The sequence below is a fragment of the Onychostoma macrolepis genome, chromosome 02 (assembly GCF_012432095.1).
Source record: "Onychostoma macrolepis isolate SWU-2019 chromosome 02, ASM1243209v1, whole genome shotgun sequence".
In the NCBI taxonomy this organism is placed as follows: Eukaryota; Metazoa; Chordata; class Actinopteri; order Cypriniformes; family Cyprinidae; genus Onychostoma; species Onychostoma macrolepis.
Window position 1 is genome coordinate 32,325,426 of NC_081156.1, and position 19,154 is coordinate 32,344,579.

General features: G+C 40.4%; 1 protein-coding gene across 3 annotated transcripts; it reads left to right on the forward strand.

Moving 5' to 3' along the window:
- The first annotated feature begins 839 nt into the window (after window positions 1-839).
- spmap2 (sperm microtubule associated protein 2) lies at window positions 840-18,742 on the forward strand. Of its 3 annotated transcripts, XR_009273685.1 has the most exons (8): window positions 840-874; window positions 1,138-1,230; window positions 2,033-2,094; window positions 2,204-2,270; window positions 11,487-11,613; window positions 14,120-14,279; window positions 14,431-17,235; window positions 18,630-18,742. XR_009273685.1 is itself a non-coding variant. In XM_058793567.1 (7 exons), exons 2-7 carry the CDS (start codon window positions 1,169-1,171, stop codon window positions 14,670-14,672), a joined length of 720 nt encoding a protein of 239 aa, XP_058649550.1. In that variant the 5' UTR covers window positions 840-874; window positions 1,138-1,168; the 3' UTR covers window positions 14,673-17,417. The 3 variants fall into 3 exon arrangements, 2 of the variants coding, with proteins under 2 accessions (XP_058649550.1, XP_058649557.1); XM_058793567.1 differs by lacking the exon at window positions 18,630-18,742 and having other exon boundaries at window positions 14,431-17,417; XM_058793574.1 differs by lacking the exon at window positions 18,630-18,742 and having other exon boundaries at window positions 11,490-11,613; window positions 14,431-17,417.
- The last annotated feature ends 412 nt before the right edge of the window (window positions 18,743-19,154 follow it).

Sequence of the window (19,154 nt, forward strand, 5' to 3'; positions counted from 1 at the left end):
AGGATGCTATATATATTTAACAAACACCCCAGAGATCATGTGATCTGACTGAAAGCGCAGCACACTGAAGCCCATGCCAGCAGATCTGATGCATTTGTCCTCATGGCTAATGCTCTCTTGCGCTCAGTTATCAGTCTAACAGTTCACTTTGGTGGTCATTATGCAAGCTTAGCTCTGGCTCCCATCTACTGCTGCTGCTGCCGGACAGAGTCTTTCACAGACTGAGGCCCTCAGGGGGTCCGACACAGTGTTTCACATTATTTATCTGGTGCTTTTTCCCACCTGAGCAGAATTAGCTACACCTCAAAGTATTTATTTCATGAAATTAACAGTTTACTTTTATTATTATAATTTTAATATTTTATATATATTAGGGATTGGAGCTAGTTCTAGCATAGGCTGTATTTTGCAAGCCTAAAGCGTCTAATTTTATTTATTTATTACCAGTGGAATCGTGGTTTCACATTAAAAATTTTTTTTTTAAAAACTTCAATTTTGTTCAAACTAAAACTACAATGTCATCATATTTTGTTAAATCTGTTATCAAGTGAACACAATAAAACTACACTAGCATAAATTAAAACAAGAGACATTATAATTAAGATAGATTGTAACTAAAGTTGAATTGTGTTTCCAGGACAAGGTTTTTATTTAATATTTTTGTTCACTTTTAAATTTTACGTATATGCATTATGCCATATGCTTTTATAAACACATTCATGCGAAACCTCTACATATGTAGCATGTTTACAAACTAAAAGATTGTTTTACACAAGATTTATTAGATGAAGATCCTGGTTCATTAGAGCGCACTCACGTGACCTGTTGCTATGGTGAGACGTAACGCGCCGCAGCGCACCTGACTCTCGGATCGGTGAGTGACTTGTGGAGGCTTCTGTTAATCTAATAAACAACCTTGATTTAAATATGAAAACAAGACTAGCTGCTTTTTCGTTTTCTGAACTTGTTTTATAATTCTGCAGTAAATTATTAATGAGTGCGTGGAATTCCTTTGCGACATTCACTCTTATATAATGTTTTATTTAATTAATTGTTTATGCAGATGCATTCAGAATGTTTTTTATCGATTTATATACACTTTAAAGCACATGTTTTTGTTCCAAACACACCAACTAGGCTTGTGGAAACTGTTGTATTTACAACAGTGATGCCTACACGGATAGAGCAGCTCTCGAGGCCCAAACCAAACCTGCTCAAGTTCCCTGACAGGTGCGTTACTGCGGTAACGTTACATTATCACAATAACATACGATTCCTAATATAGATGAACACAGAGGGGTATGACTTATGTATATGACCCTAGTTTTATAATCAACATCCTGCTGCCAGTTTATTCAGTGACAGGTCGTAAAGAAATTATTATTATTTTTTTTTTGTAAATGTATTCAAAAATAGGTGTTCCAACCAATAAACAAAATGTTGTTGTTGTTGTTTTTTGGTGTAACTTGCAATGCATGAAAATAGGCTACTGCAATAATGAGAGTAATAAACCAGAACGTTTTCAGAGAAATATCTCCATGTGATCCATGTGACATATGAAAATGTATGTACAGCATCCTATACAGAAGACATGCATGAAATTAATGTATTTCTTGTAAAAGGAAGGAAATCATACTTTGCTTTGAAAATCGGTTAAGAAAATATTTACTGTATAGGACATAAATCTGTGGCAACATCCTCTACAGAGGACAAAACTGAATTGCTACATCCCAGGAGAATAAAGACTGTCATTCTCTCACACATGGTCATAACCTCTGTTAGTGTTTGACCTAGTTTTTTTAATGAACTGGCATATTTGCCCACAAGGGGGCTCTTTGACTCATTTAAACAGCAGATAACTTGGGCATCCTTTTGTGAATCATCACATCACGGCCACATCCCCGGGCTATAACACTGACTCTAAAAATACTTTTGTATATTTATGATGAAATAAAGCAGACATATGGGTTCAAACCGCCCATTTATCTTTGTGCATGAATGCAATAATTATTAATATTTTTAATATTTATAGGCGCTCAGTATACTGGCTTGATGAACTACCAACCAGGTCAAAGAACTCCACTACTGCTTTTGGTACAAGAATCACTTCATTTACTGCCTTTATGCAATGTGAAAATGATATATCATCATTTTTGTTTCCATTTGTCCAGTTTCAAGTCATGTATTGAAATTGTCTCCACAGAACTGACTCCTCGCTTGGAGCTGCTCACCCAGAGCAAACAATTAAGCCATTTCACTGAGGAGAGCAGGTGACTAATGTGATTTCCATTAAAACTGTTTACTTATTAAAGCTACCATTCTTAAAGAAATAGTTCATTCAAAAATGAAAATTTGCTGAAAATGTACTCACCCTCAGGCCATCCGAGATGTAGAGGAGTTTGTTTCTTCATCAGAACAGATTTGGAGAAATGTAGCATTACATCACTTGCTCACCAGTGGATCCTCTGCAGTGAATGGGTGCCGTCAGAACGAGAGTCCAAACAGCTGTGTAAAAAAGGCTATAAGTTTCTACTATTCTAATATCTCTCTTTAAATCTCTCCCTCCTGCATGTTGAGTGACACGCACACAGACCACTTCACCTGAGCCAATCAGTGTTCAGAAACCGTGACCACGTGATCTCCCCCGCCCTTGCAGAGACTGTAGTTGAGTGCAGCGGCATGCGGAGACGGACGTTTAAGTTTCTGCGACATCATAGTTTACGGACTGTTTAAAGATCACCTTTTGGACAAAGTGTTGTGCGTGAATGCAAAAGTAAGTTTGGATTGTTAATGATGTAGTTGATGTGAGACTAATTTGCCTTTGTAAACACGTTATTACGCCTGTGAGGTAACGATATCTACGTGCGTATGCGTGCATTCATATTAAGTATGCGTATAACCCTGTTGCTTATGTCTATACATATCTTCCATCTTGTGAGTGTTAGAGTTAAATTTGTTGTTATTAGTACAAGTTATGTTCCCGTTTGAAGCAAGTTCATCGTATTCTTTATATATATAACGGGAAAAGTGTTGTAACAACCTTCTACGCGCATGCACTGTCGTCACTCAGACAAAGTGGCGCTGTACGAGCAGCGTGACTCTAATAAGGTATCAAGTTACAGCTGTGCGCTGCTTATAAGATAGAAATTACAGTCTGCCTTGTATTGCTACCTATCTTTGCCAATAATGTTCATGTTTAATTACTAAGCGTAACTTATTGTGTTGTGTTATTGCCAGTTTGTTATAATTTGACTATTATCATGTATATTCTGTATATTCATGTTTATGTCACTGCTTTATTTTGTAGAAAACCACAACTACATAACATCACAGCCTCGACTACAGTCTGTTGAGTGATGACAATAAATGGGTTATTCTCATAAGACGAGTGCATCTTTGCTTTGTCTCTAATCGGACAGTCTTTGGTGGATCAGTACCCTGAACCGGCAAATAATTATATGGTGAATAGCTACTAAAGCTAACCATTTTTTCATGGTCCTTCGAGCCGGATTCTGGACTTGCCAAAGAAATAGAAGATGTCTCAGCAGGCAGAGGAGGAGTCAACTGTGCGCGTCAGAAGGAAGACGGTCCTTCCCGTACGTTATGAGGAGTACGATCTCACTGGATTCACCACTAAGCCTGTTACCCAACCCATGTCACCACTCATCCATTCGACCAGACTGGCTGAAGGCGATCAAGCAGAGGAAGGCGCAACTGGCTTTACTCCACTGCTACCAGGTGATGAAGCTGACAGTCCGCTACAGTGGTCCGACGAAGAGTATGAATCTGCATCAGACATCATAAGGAGAGAAAATGAGGATCTCCGCATTGCCTTGCAGATGATACAGCAGGAAAGAGACTCATTCCAGAACGTAAATGACAAATATGCAGAGGAGCTTTCTCAGCTCAAGCAACAGATGAAGCAGCTACAAATTCAGATGGATCAGCAACGTCCTAGAAGTCAGCCCCCTTCACCTGTTGCCCCTCCGAGGCAACATAGCTCCAGTCGTCCTATACCTGCACCACGCGTCCAGTCACTGGTACGTCCTGTTGAAATGAGCTTCAAACCTGTACCAGCTCAACGCCACAGAATACAAACGGAGCCTCAGACTGAGGACAAGTTTCGAAGTCCATCACATAGTCCAACTCCAGCATCCGCTCCTCTTACCAAACAGACCTCCTCCTATCATTATATGCCACAAAAGGGTCAGAGATCAGACGTGTACTATTCCCAGAAACAGGACTCTTCCAGTTCTCCATACAGGGACTCTCAAGACCCTGCCAGGCATCCACAACCACGGTCACTCACTCCATCTCCTCCACCTGATCAAGAACTGATGTATCGAGGTCCAACTCCCACGGTCCCTGACTTCATACATCCCAACCCAAGAGAGTTCTCGGCTAAAAATTGCTCTGGAGAATGTCCTCCCAGCTAATGCGACAGAAAGGTTCAAATTTCAGATACTGATGGACCATCTGAAGTTAGAGGAGGCTTTACTAATCGCTGACTCATACTGCCATTCCCAACATCCTTACACAAGGACAATGGCTGCTTTAGACCAACAGTATGGCCAGCCACATCAACTGGCTCTCCAGCGGATTGCAGAGTTAATGGATGGCCCCTGTATAGCTAGTGGAGACCAGAAGGCATTTCGTCTTTTCGCTCTTAAAGTCCGTTCACTGGTTGGCATGCTGGAGCAATTAGGCAGGAAGGGCACTTTCGAGTTACAGTGTGGTTCTCATGTGTCTCGGCTGCTTGGGAAGCTTCCCACGACCTAAGATCAGGGTTTCGAGATTTGCGCATCCACATTATGTGCCTATCCCTACTCTTCTGAATTTTGCAGAATGGCTGGAGTTCGAAATTGAAGTTCAAGAGGACACTACCAGGTTTGTAAGCAATCAGCGCAGAGGGCCCTCGACACGAACAAGAGAGACTATCAGAGACTCTAAGTCAGCCACGAAGGCACCACAATCTTCCTGGGTACTGAGAAGGCGATTCCTGAGTCTACACCACCTGCTCCACCTTCAAGGAGTTCTATGAGACCGTACTGCCCGTACTGTGACAACAGTAAGCACTCCCTCAACAACTGCAGCAACTTCAAACAGCTTACTAAAGAGCAAAACGAAGCTGGGTCAAAGACAACAATAGATGCTGGCGTTGTGGCAGAACCCATAAGTCAGCAGAATGTAACCTGAAGATGCGTTGCAGACAGTGCAGTAGCCGACACCTTATGGCTCTGCATGACATCAGTGCTGGGAAAACAGAGAATCCAAAGCTCGTCCAAGATGAAACTGCTGATTCCAACAGCTGTCTGTTCAACACTATGAATGAGATTCTTCTGATTCATAAACCACCTACCAGCAGGAAGGTTCTGCTTAAGATCAGTAAAGTGATTCTCAGAAATGGAAAGAGGAGGATGAATGCATACGCAATCCAGGATGATGGATCAGAGAGAACTATCCTCCTCCACAGTGCAGCTCAGCAGTTGGGCCTCAAAGGTCAGCCTGAAGACCTCCCACTCCGAACAATCAGGCAGGAGTTACAAGTTCTCAGAGGAGCAGCAGTCTCATTTGTGATCTCGCCAATTGCTCAGCCGACTAAAAGGTATCATATCAAAGGTGCCTTCACTGCTCAACAGCTAAGCTTAGCAGAACATTCACACCCAGTGAAGAATCTGAGAGAGATATCAGCACCTCAAAGGGCTCCCACTGCAAGACTTTGAAGCGGTCTCTCCTGTGTTGCTCATTGGATCAGATAATCCCCATCTGATCACTCCTGTGGAGCCAATCAGGTTGGGGCCTCCAGGTGGACCAGCTGCCGTAAACACTCGTCTTGGCTGGACATTACAGGGTCCGGTCCAACACTTATGGAAGGACATGACCGAACAACACTGTCTCTTCACCTCAGTCTCATTCCCGGAATCTGATCTCTACAAGCAAGTAGAGAAATTATGGCAGGTGGATGTACTTCCTGGTGCAACGAAAGATGTGCATCAGATCCAAACATGACCAAGAGGCGGTAGAACTTCTGGAAAGGAAGACCATAAGGGTTGAGGTGGATGGTGTCAGGCGATATGCAACCCCTCTCTTGCGTGTCAAGAACATGCCCGAACTCAAAGCACCTAAAGAGGCCGTCTTATCGCAGCTGAGGGCCACTGAAAGGAGACTGGTCAAAAATCCGCAACAAGCAGCCGCTTATACCACAGAGATTGCAAAACTGGAACAAGCAGGTTATGTTAACAAGTTGCCACTAAATGCTGTGACAGACTCATCCTGCTCCTGGTACATCCCTCATCACATGGTGCATCACAACGGGAAAAACAGGATAGTTTTCAACTGCTCGTTCCAATATCATGGACAAAACCTGAATGAGCTTCTGCTCCCAGGACCAGCGTTGGGGCCATCCCTACTATGCGGTGCTACTCAGATTTAGGGAACATTCAGTGGCGGTCAGCAGCGACATCAAGGGGATGTTCCACCAAGTTAGACTGCTCCCAGAGGACAAATCACTTCTGCGCTTCCTCTGGAGAGATCTAAATGTACAGGACCTACCCAGCGTGTACGAGTGGCAGGTCCTCCCTTTCGGCACCACTTGCAGCCCCTGCTGCGCCGTATTTGCACTCCAGAAACACGTCCTTGACCATAGCCAGCCTGGAGATGATGTCTACAATTCTGTGCTGAAGTCCTTTTATGTAGACAACTGCCTACAAAGTTTCACTTCAGTAGAAGAAGCAAAATCCTTCGTTGACAGAATCAGGAACCTGCTGGCAGATGGCGGGTTTGAGTTGAGGCAGTGGTCGAGCAATGCCCCATCAACGATTAGTCACCTGTCCCACAATTCCATATCAGACAGTGCAGAGCTCTGGATTTCACAAGGCCGAACAGACGTCCAGGAATCGACATTGGGGCTCCTCTGGAACCATCAGTCTGACACAATCTCCTACAAATACCGTGCCAAGAACAGTTGTGAAACCACCATGCGCAACATATATAGAGTACTGGCTAGCCAGTACGACCCGTTGGGCTATCTCATCCCTTATACCACCCGTGCCAAGATTCTTGTACAACGCCTGTGGGATAAAAAACGGGATTGGGATGATCCACACTTGCCAGCAGATCTGTTACAAACCTGGACTGAGTGGGAGGAGGAGCTACCAGCCCTACAAAATATTGTTCTTCCTCGGTGTTACTGTAGCCCCATCAAAGACACCGCAACGAGTCTAAGAGACATACACGTTTTCTGTGATGCCTCCGAACGTGCGTATGGCTCTGTGGCATATCTTCGAACGGAGGACCAACATGGGCAAACGGAGATGGCTTTCCTAACCGCCAGATCTCGTGTAGCACCAAAAAAACAACAATCTGTTCCCCGACTGGAACTATGCGCTGCACTGACTGGAGCTCAACTTGCCAAAGTACTCCAAACTGAGTTGAATCTGCCCATACGTCAGACAATCTTGTGGACTGACTCAACCACCGTCCTCACATGGTTACAATCTGACTCATGTCGATTTAAAGTGTTTGTGGGGACTCGGGTCGCAGAGATCCAGGATCTCACAGATAAACACAGCTGGCGATATGTACCCTCCGCAAGTAATCCAGCAGATCACATTACTAGGGGAAAGAGTCTCTGTGAGCTTGGCCCGGAAAGCCGCTGGTGCCAAGGACCCCTCTTCCTGAGAGAGCCACCCAATCTATGGCCTGAATGCCCCATTCCAGAGGAACCAAATGATAAAGAACTTCGTAAAGTTGGTACCTGTACTCTTGTCTGCTTCACTTTTTCTGATTTCAGTCAGTTTAAGACTCTCGAGGAGCTAATCGAGTCCACGGCTCTTCAAGGGGCGGCCGATGGTAAGCCCACAGCCAGCGACTACAGAAGTGCTGAGATTAATGTTTTGCAGCAAGCACAGCGGGAATGCTTCCCATCAGACTTGGAACAATTGAAGGCTGGTAAACCACTTTCGTGCAACAGCCGACTAAGAGCACTGGCCCCGGAACTCGATGGAGAATCCAAATTAATCCGAGTCGGCGGACGTTTACGACATAGCACTTACCTGGAGACCGACAACATGCACCCTATTGTACTGGATCCAAAGCACCCCATCACAAAACTTATCATCCAAACCTATGATTCTAAACTTTGTCATCCAGGCCCTGAGAGGGTGTTCGCTGAACTCCGCCGTAAATACTGGATCCTGCGTGGAAGAGAGGCCATCAAGAGTTTGCAGCGAGTGTGTCCAGTGTCAGAAATGGAGAAAAACCAGAGGTACCTAAAATGGCGGACCTCCCCGCCAGGCTGCGTCTTTTCAAGCCCACCTTTACTCCACTGGCGTGACTGCTTTGGTCCCTATGCTGTCAGAACGGTCGGCGCAGTGAGAAGAAATGGGAATAATCTTCAAATGCCTCACCACCAGAGCAGTATATATCGACATTCTCCATAGTCTGAAACCGATTCCTTCCTTATGGCACTCAGGCGGTTCATGGCTAGACGAGGAAAACCCCATGAACTCTTGTCAGACCAAGGCACAAATTTCAGAGGGGTGAAAGAGAGCTAAGAGAAGCCTTTACAGCTCTTGCCCCAGATCTGCAGAGACAATTAGCAAAACAGCAGATTGAATTCCATTTCAATCCCCTAACTCACCACACTTGAGGCTGTTGGGAGCGAGAAATTCGTTCTTTGAAAAATGCACTGATGGTTACTCTAGGAACTCAATCTGTGACCTTTGAGGTCCTGCAAACTGTACTGGTGGAGATTGAAGGAATTTTGAACTCCAAACCATTGGGATATCGTCATCCGATGCTTCCGATCCTGACCCCATTACTCCAAATTGTTTCCTAATGGGCGGCCAGATGCTTCACTCCCCTGACAGTATACCCTCAGTCTGAGATGGTCAGTCGGCGTCGATGGCGCCATAGCCAAATCCTTGCGGACCAATTTTGGAGACATTACCTCAAATTCTACCTCCCGGGTCTTCAAAGTCGTCAAAAATGGCAAAGGGACACTCCAGACATCCAGGTTGGCACCACGGTGCTGATCATTGACCATAACTGCCCAGAGCTCTCTGGCCCGTGGGAAAGGTGTCAGAAGTATACCCTGGAGCTGACACTAAAGTGAGGACAGCCAAGGTTCAGGTGGGAAACAAGGCTTACACCCGACCAGTTGTACGCCTCATACAATTACCTGCCATTCCTGATTAAAGTAATTGTAAATCCCACAGTAGAATAGAAGCCTTTAGTACATGTACATATTTCCTTATGGAAATCTGGGGGCGGCTGTAAAAAAGGCTATAAGTTTCTACTATTCTAATATCTCTCTTTTAAATCTCTCCCTCCTGCATGTTGAGTGACACGCACACACAGACCACTTCACCTGAGCCAATCAGTGTTCAGAAACCGTGACCACGTGATCTCCCCCGCCCTTGCAGAGACTGTAGTTGAGTGCAGCGGCATGCGGAGACGGACGTTTAAGTTTCTGCGACATCATAGTTTACGGACTGTTTAAAGATCACCTTTTGGACAAAGTGTTGTGCGTGAATGCAAAAGTAAGTTTGGATTGTTAATGATGTAGTTGATGTGAGACTAATTTGCCTTTGTAAACACGTTATTACGCCTGTGAGGTAACGATATCTACGTGCGTATGCGTGCATTCATATTAAGTATGCGTATAACCCTGTTGCTTATGTCTATACATATCTTCCATCTTGTGAGTGTTAGAGTTAAATTTGTTGTTATTAGTACAAGTTATGTTCCCGTTTGAAGCAAGTTCATCGTATTCTTTATATATAACGGGAAAAGTGTTGTAACAACCTTCTACGCGCATGCGCTGTCGTCACTCAGACAAAGTGGCGCTGTACGAGCAGCGTGACTCTAATAAGGTAGCAAGTTACAGCTGTGCGCTGCTTATAAGATAGAAATTACAGTCTGCCTTGTATTGCTATCTATCTTTGCTGATAATGTTCATGTTTAATTACTAAGCGTAACTTATTGTGTTGTGTTATTGCCAGTTTGTTATAATTTGACTATTATCATGTATATTCTGTATATTCATGTTTATGTCACTGCTTTATTTTGTAGAAAACCACAACTACATAACATCACAGCCTCGACTACAGTCTGTTGAGTGATGACAATAAATGGGTTATTCTCATAAGACGAGTGCATCTTTGCTTTGTCTCTAATCGGACAGTCTTTGGTGGATCAGTACCCTGAACCGGCAAATAATTATATGGTGAATAGCTACTAAAGCTAACCATTTTTTCAAGCTGATAAAAACATCACAATAATCCACACCACTCCAATCCATTAATAATATCTTGCAAAGTGAAAATCTGCATGTTTGTAAGAAACAAATCCATAATATTTATTTCTTCAGTGAAAAAGTCATCTCGTCTGAATCAGGAGAAAAATATGCACCGATCAAACACCGTTTACAACTGAAATCAGTTTTAAAGAAATATGTTGGTGGATTTTGATGTGAGAGGACAACAGACGATGGACTTCTTCACCGGAGGAAGCGTTGTTATACATTATTTTGTATTGTATTTGTTTTTTTTGTACTTTGACGAAGTGAAGTTAAAACACCTTAATGATGAATTAGTGTCTTACAAACATGCAGATTTTCATTTCACAAGATGTTAATTGATGGACTGGAGGGGTGTGGATTATTTGTGGATTATTGTGATGTTTTTATCAGCTGTTTGGACTCTCATTCTGATGGCACCCATTCACTGCAGAGGATCCACTTGGTGAGCAAGTGATGTAATGCTAAATATCTCCAAATCTGTTCCCATGAAAAGTGAATATGCGCTCTACACTGGACTGTACATGTATATTGAGTATTTATAGCCAGTTTACACACCTCATTAATGTGAATATGCAGTAGGCAATGAGAGTTAAACTCTTATTCATTCCATTTTATCTTCGTTAAAAGACACAAACAGTAATTTCACTTCCACAGTGTCTCATGATGCACATCTCATAAGTTCAGCATCAATTTAGAGAATCACGCAGCAGCACAACCGATGTCTTCATGCAATAACGGCTCTCCCAGTCCGACTGTACTCACTGTCCTCGTGGTTCCATTCAAACCCTAAACTCAGTCTCAAAGCTCATCGTTGGGCTTTAATTGGCTGGGTTCTTCACTGAGGATGGCATCTGTAATTAGTTAATATGAAAATATGAATCTGGCTCTCTCAGGTATCATCTAGTTGATTTGAAGTAAAGAAAGAAGCTGAAAGCGAATAAATCAGAATCACAGTCCATGACAGAAGCATTTTTTTTTTCAGCTTCTAGAAAACATAATGCAAAACATTTTTTCCACAGTTAAGTGCATTGCCTTGCATTCTGAATAGTGTGCTCTCATCCTACATTACACATTTGGCAAATGCAGTAGGTCACAAGGGATTTTTTGCATACAGAGAATCCTGCAGAAATAGCATGATGGCGGTGTGCTGTTCTGAACATAGCTCATATGTCTGTCCTTAAAGAAGGTCACCGGAGTGGATGGTTAGTGCAGCAGCGCTAAAAGCATGTCCTTCTGAAAGAGTGTGTTCACTGGCACTGCCTCGTATTCCAGCTGATGGATGGCAGCCTGAACGCCCTCTGCTGACCACTGTAAGTAAATGCACTGCATCTTACAATGACCTTTTGCATTGCCGAAATGAATTTGTGTTCCGTCTTGCAATTCCTAATAAAAGCTCTTCGCTGGTTCTTTAACCTTGTAAAGCCTGACTAAAAAAATAGTCAGAAAACTGATTGATTGATTTATTTAAATGAAACAGTATATTGAACTTTCAGACAAAATATACCTATTTTAAAAATGCATATGTTTTTTTGTCAAATACACATGCCGTATTTAATACATGAGGATTTTATTGCTCATACACAATGATATAGTGAGAAAATGGAGCTCAGACTCGAGGAGGAATAAAACACCTCAATTTTATTCAGAGGCTCAAACTGAGCACAAATATGCCGCTTGATGCAGTTGCAGATATTTAGATGAAATTCTAATAACTTGTAAATCAGTGAGATCTGAATAACAGTATAACAGACTACTGACATAAAATGTATATAAATATCAGCTGTCACTCTATATCTCCAAATAATATGTCTTAGTAAGATCATATGTGAATGCTTAACTTTATGGTCCAAGCTCTGGAGTTGCAAAATGCAATGATGATTGAGAGAAGAACGAATACACAAAAGCCTTAGTACTATATCTGATACTCACATTTTAACATGAAATAGATGTAAATGTAAGTTGCTTAAGTTCAGTAGGCCTACATGTTCATCTTGAAATATGATGTAGACTTTTTATTTTTATGTCTATTTTATAAAAATGACACGTGAACCATGACCTGAATGCTTTTACAATTATAAAATGCATTTTACTTGCTAAAAAAATAAGCTCAATCAGATAACAGAAGGTTGTTTTGTAGATTGTGTGACAGATTTTTTTTTAGCAAAGATTTTGATCATGTTGATCATTTAGAGGCCTTAGAAATGTGTGTATCAAATATGATACAGCAGAATTTATAGGGACCCAGAAACCAAAACAGAATTGTAATGAATTCTTTTCATCTTAATTTCTGAGCTTGTGCACATTTTGTCAGATTAATCTTTGGTATGTGGTAGTATTTAAAGTCTGGTGAATGCGACAGTTTTTTAAATTGTGCAGTCTTCAAGTGTTTAAAAGCCTACAAATATCGAGAGTTGAGGCAGTTCTGCAAGGATTCAGAACATATGCAGCTTCAGTTTGCGTCATCTTGTCTCTGATCAAGAAGTGTGGAAGAGTGATTAACTGCACCCAAACACTTCCTGTAGTTACGCATGAGTGTTTCTCACCTCTGTGGAGGAAGTTCCACTCTCCTCTTAGCAGAACTTTCCCAGTTCAGTGACATTTGAGGGCTTTTTACACCTTACGATTACGTCATTGGAACCTTGAACACCAAACACAATGAAGACTCCCACCAATACCTCTTACATTGTAAAAATTGAAAGTTGACTTAACTTAAAAAAAATTGAGGAAACCCGTTGCCTTAAAATTATTAAGTACATAATAATTAAAAAAAAAAAAGTTAAGTGAACTTGACAATTCAATTAACTTATTTTTTTAATTATCATTTACTTAAAAATTTTAAGGCAACTTATCACTTTTTACAGTGTACAATTAGTGCCTAAATACTACCACAACCCACAATCTGACGACACGCAAAGACTTTTTTACACCACTACATAAGTTTGAAGTAAGAACAAAGGATATCCTATGACATGAGGCATTCAAATCATTTTTGAATAATTTTGAGATCTGTAGTAACTAGAAAACTTAATGTAATAAATGGAATTTGTTCAATTGCACTAGTGGTCTCATGCAAAGTAGCACTTTACTACACTTTTTCCAGTGCGTTTTCAAAGTTTGCAGTGTTATTTTTTGGGCTAATGTTCCCTAAGTAGCAAATTAGGTGTGAGTTAAACTAAAGGTTATTAGCTATTTTAAAATGGGGACAATCCCTTCAATGTGTCTCACCACACCTTCCTGTTTCAATATGAAATATAGACAGAAGAAAAAAATTACATTCATTTTCTGGTTTCTTTTTTCGCAGTTCAATGTAGCAGGATACTAACCCATGCCAGTGCAAATGGTCATTGATATGATATCTGTGCTATGAAAGTTATGATTTGAAAGATATGAAAATAACCAAAACTAAATAAACGAAAACTATTAAATTAACTTAAAAAGTATGTATATTAAAAAATTTATAAAAATGACAAAAACACACAGCAAAATAACAGATACTTTAATTAACCTTAATTAAAGTGAAAACAGAACATATACAACTTATATGTATTTAAAAATATTAACATAAACTTATAGTATATATTAAGATACAAACAGTGAAGCTAAACTCAAAATGTTAGATCTCCACGAGCAGGCCTGGTCATTTCTTGCTTTATCATTGTTCACCTAGTTTCATTTTATTACTGGGTTTGCCGCTTTGCATCACAGGTTTAAAATGTTGCATCAGACTGTTATTTGCATGGCCCTCGAGCACATCATGTGTTTTTCAATTGTTAATTGTGAGACACATGGCACATCTGGGTTCTTGTGATCTTACAGTTAAGTGTTGCGGTTAAAACTGCCAAGCCGAGTGCAAGAATAGATCAGCTGGCGCAACCAAAGCGGGCGAAGACGCTATTGATGTACTGCAGTGTTGATTCAAGCGCCCATGCGATCAGTGTTCCCATCACACCCTCCTCACGCATACTACAGCTGGCCTGTGAGTGCATATCACTGCCCTTTTTATACTGTAAATGATCATCTGCTGCATATACAGTCCACAACTGCTCAGAAAGTAACCCTGACATGGGTTCAGTTGGGTTTGAATGGTAATTCGTTTTCTCTTTTCCATCATTATTTTCCACTCTCAGCTCCTAAGCAGGTTCATGCACAACACTCTCTCGCGAGGCCTGTTTCTTGGCCGGTTCCAGATAATGTTCTGAAGGCCGTAGTCAGCGAGAGACTGCAGATACTGGCCCGACCCAAGACCCGTCAGGCCCTGTTTGAGGGGTACGACCCCTACCGTGTCAGTCCTGCCGCTCGGGCCGCCACTGCGTCCCCCAGACTGCTGGAGCTGTCTTTACCCTTACCACGCAAATGTAAAGGCCAATAAGCAATCATCCCACCATCCTTAGTCAAGCTCTTTTTCAAAAGTTGATTAAAATACAATTAAAGCTTTAATATTGTGAAACGGTTAAAATAGCCGTTTTCAATTTGTGATATATTTTAAAATGTAATTTATTCCTGTGAGGCGCAGCTGAATTTTCAGCATCATTACTCCAGTCTTCAGTGTCACGTGATCCTTCAGAAATCATCCTAATACGCTGATCTGATGCTTAAGAAACATTTCTAAACATTATCAATGATGAAAACAGTTGTGCTGCTTCATATTTTTGTTGGAATTGTGATGCATTGTCTTTCATGATTCGTCGATGAACAAAGTTCAATGAACAGCATTTATTTGAAATAAAAATATTTTGTAAAATTTAATGAAAGTTGAATCAAAGTATTAGTTTCTTCTTTTTTTAATATTACACAAAACGTTTGAATGTACCATGTTACAAAGGTTTTCAATTCAGTTTCTTGAGCAGCAAATCAGCACATTAGAATGATTTCTGAAGGATCATGTGACACTGAAGCCTGGAGTAATTCAGCACGAATAAATTACATTTTAAAATTGTAATCATATTTCACACTATTACTGTTTTTACAGTATTTTTAATCAAATAAATGCAGCCTTAGTGAGCAAAAGAGACTTCATTCAAAAACAAACAAAAAAAATCTTTATTATTACTCAACCTTTTGACTGTCGTGTAGTTTTTTCCCCAGAATTACACTCATAATGTTAATCTAAAATAAGCATGTTTTGAGCTCTGAAAGTTGAATCTTTCACGTTTACCAAAATGTTTCAAGTCAGAAAAAATTCTGAAATACAATGCTTTGAAGGCACTTCATGTCAACATGAAATGCATTTATTAGTGCGATAAAAATGCTCAATGCTCAACAGGTTAACATAGTGCTGTGTTACATCGACTCTTACAAAAAAGATCACAGAATTAATAATGAGCATCAGCACTGTTCCTCTTTCAGCAATATTTAAAACCATAAATTATCTGTGTTTTGACTAATGAGTTCAATATCTATTTTAATTGCTACCAAACTTCAAATAAACCGTATTTACAGACTACAATGTACATCTCTTAACCTAAAAGTAGGTTAAAAGTAATTTACAGCATGCACGTGTTGCTTCTGTTTGCTGTGTCTGCAGTTTGACTAACAGTTGATTTCTCAAAGACCCTGGTGTAATTCCAACAAAGATCAATGTGTGATCAGATGATATTGAAATGAATCTTAATTCTCAATGAGTGTTATTCTATTTAATATAATGATATTGTCTATGCAATATCAGTTTAACAAATTATTCATTTTGGTATTCAGCAAACAACAAATGACTCGTTTGAATGTATTTACTTGAGGTTGATTGTATGTTGTCTTTGTTATGTCATCTTAAGTTCTTCCCCATTAATTCTTCATCACGACTGAACTCATGAGAGACTTGGATTAATGCTGATATGTTTGTTTTGAGCGAGGAAGTAAATGGCAATTATGGAGACAGCATGAATAATGCAATATTATGTGCATGGGCACTGGGATATTGAAATAATCATTTCAACATAAAAATAAATGTTGCATTACATTTAAGAAATGTAAATTTATGGAACTCGTTTACCCACTGTCTCCTTAGCATGTGCTTTGTTGATGTCATTTAGCAAGACATGACTCGTGTCAGGTCTTCTGGAAAGTCTTTGTCATCTTCACAACAAAAACACATGACGTGCATCTTTGCTTTAATTCAACATTTTTGGACCACAGCACCAACTTTCTTTGGCCAGTGTGGTTACCTTTATCATAACAGTGTTAATGTACGTTAATGCTGAAATATACTATACTACCCGATTTACAGTCTGGATCTGTCGATGCTCCACAAATACATGCAGAGTATACAGTGCACAGTTTGCAGCAAGCATACTGTGGATCGGCTTTCTTTACACAGTGTAATGTTACAAGTTACTAAGTTGAAAGTACTGTTGTGTTTGATGAGCAATAATTGTGTTGTTGCTCCTGCCTGTTCCTCAAACCACATATTACAAATGTTAATGTTTTATTTACGCAATGTTCACCCCAAAGGGAGCTAAAACATTCATTTGCATGTTATTGAATGAGAATCCGCAGTATACTGTACGCATTCCAATAACCTGTTGTAATGGGACTTTAGGGAAGTTGATATCTGAAATGTGTGCTTCCTCTGAGCCTTTGTGATTATTAAACTCTGTTCATGAGAGGTTTCACAAAGTTGCTTTACTTCAGGTACACTCAAAAAAAGGAAATTAGCTGGTTATTACATTAAAACAAGCGTAACGTGTAATTTTAACAAAATTATTTCATGTTTCAAAGGTGAACGTGATAAAATAATGTAGGATAAGCATGAAATTCAACAAATTAACATTTGTTAAATTCAGTCATGTTGAGATAACGTGATTCAATATAGTCAGACTGATCTTGCACCGAAAATGGATTAGCGAGATCACGGGAGATGACAAACCGCGTGCTTCGGAAAATAACGAGATTATCACATGAAGAACTTGCCTGGCGTGCCTGGAGTTCATTTGGAAAAGGTAAGATAAAATCTGTTTTCATCCATCTACAAAACGATGTGTATAAAGTCATCAGCAGACTGTCCATCATTTTCAGCAATATTTGGTCATGCTTGTTTGTTATTTTTGTACTCAGGCCGTTAATGTCATGCTGGCACATTCATGCTAACATACGTGACGATAGTTGGCTCGCAGTTAAAGGATAATTCCGGTATTTAGCACTTTGAGTCTCTTTTCTGGTTTATGGATGAACTAGAGTAGTGGACACAGAAATGTTGACGATGGGTCCTGTCTCGACTTTTTGACTCGTTTAGATTCGCCTTTGACCGCTTCAGAGTGGCTGGCTACCGGCATTCACAAACATGTCCTTAAAACAACCTTTAACATTCGTTTTTAAAACTGTGCAACTCACTGAGTGGTTAGTGGTGTTCGTTGATGATTAAAAACAAGTAGCGTAGCGAAATACAGTTTCTGTCGTGTCTTATTTGGCATTTTGTAAAATCCCATTGATTTCTGTTGGAGGACTCGTTGCTCGTTGATATTACTGCGCTTCAGACTCAAATATCGAGCGGAAGTTTATACGCGGTTGTGAGGTATCTGAAAAAATAGTTCCACTATAGCAAATAACACGGATTGAAATCATACATTGCGCCGATATATTTGTTTTAATCATCAACGAACACCACTAACCACTCAGTGAGTTGCACAGTTTTAAAACGAATGTTAAGGTTGTTTTAAGGACATGTTTGTGAATGCCGGTAGCCAGCCACTCTGAAGCGGTCAAAGGCGAATCTAAACGAGTCAAAAAGTCGAGACAGGACCCATCGTCAACATTTCTGTGTCCACTACTCTAGTTCATCCATAAACCAGAAAAGAGACTCAAAGTGCTAAATACCAGAATTATCCTTTAAATAAAAACTCACTACCACATAAAATTATTTGGCCTGTTTTTTTCATCATGTAATTCTTCTATACATGAACAAAAACAGTGTATCAAATGTCTGTTTGCGGTAAAGTAACTTATTACTGATCTTTTGGAAATAACCGGGCGGTTTGGGAGCCTCTCTCCTTGTCTTTCTCTCAGACAGTAACACACACACACACCCCCCATACTTTTTTTCCCCCTTTAATAAGACAATATACCTTTATTCGAATGGAATAACTAACACTGAACTCATGATTACAACAGACAGGGCCCTTGGTATGGCTTAGTTGAAGTATTTCACCGACTCAGCTAAACAATTTTAATGTCAATTGGTTATTTGATTACATTTGCATTATTATATTATGAATATGGATCAAGTTAGTGATAGCTGTTTTACAGTAATACTGTAAAGATTGTGTGCTATAAATATGCATGTAATGCACATCAGTAAAAAAATCTTTGTCCTTGTTCATTTTGTTTTTTGTCACAGGATGTCGATGAAAGCACTCAAATGGCCATAGCGGAGACAGTATTTGGAATCTTTGTCATTCGACAAGAAGGTGCAGAGCCTGGCGATGACCCCGCGGATGTTGGTATTGTCCTGGAGGAGGTGGAAGTGATGAGTGAGTTGGGCAATGTAGCTTTTGCTGTGGTGATGTTGCTGGGGCTTGTCTACGCGCTAAACCTGAGCTACCCCCAGGAGCTCAAGTACACTTTTGAGGTTCTGCAGAAGATCATTATGGAATTGGATGGAAACAAACTATCCAACAAAGGACAAGTTCTCAAAACACTGCTTTCCCGTTAAGAAACATCGCCATAGCAAAAGCTACACCAGAAAACTTGTACCTTCTGTTTTGTTGTTTCGGTACTCCAGCACATTAAACTACAGGTGTAAGTGCAAATCTTGAAGGGGAATGTGAGTATAAAGACAGGGCCCCATTTTCCAGTATATCAGTGTTCAGTTCATCTGGGGGTTTTTTGTGCTCTGTTTTTATTAAAAAAATGTTCTCTCTGA

Coding starts and splice junctions, on each gene's coding strand:
- spmap2 (XM_058793567.1), top strand. CDS start 1,169: ATGCCTACACGGATAGAGCAGCTCTCGAGGCCCAAACCAAACCTGCTC. Junction 11,614..14,119: donor AACGCCCTCTGCTGACCACT/GTAAGTAAATGC, acceptor GTGATCTTACAG/TTAAGTGTTGCGGTTAAAAC. Junction 14,280..14,430: donor ACGCATACTACAGCTGGCCT/GTGAGTGCATAT, acceptor TTCCACTCTCAG/CTCCTAAGCAGGTTCATGCA.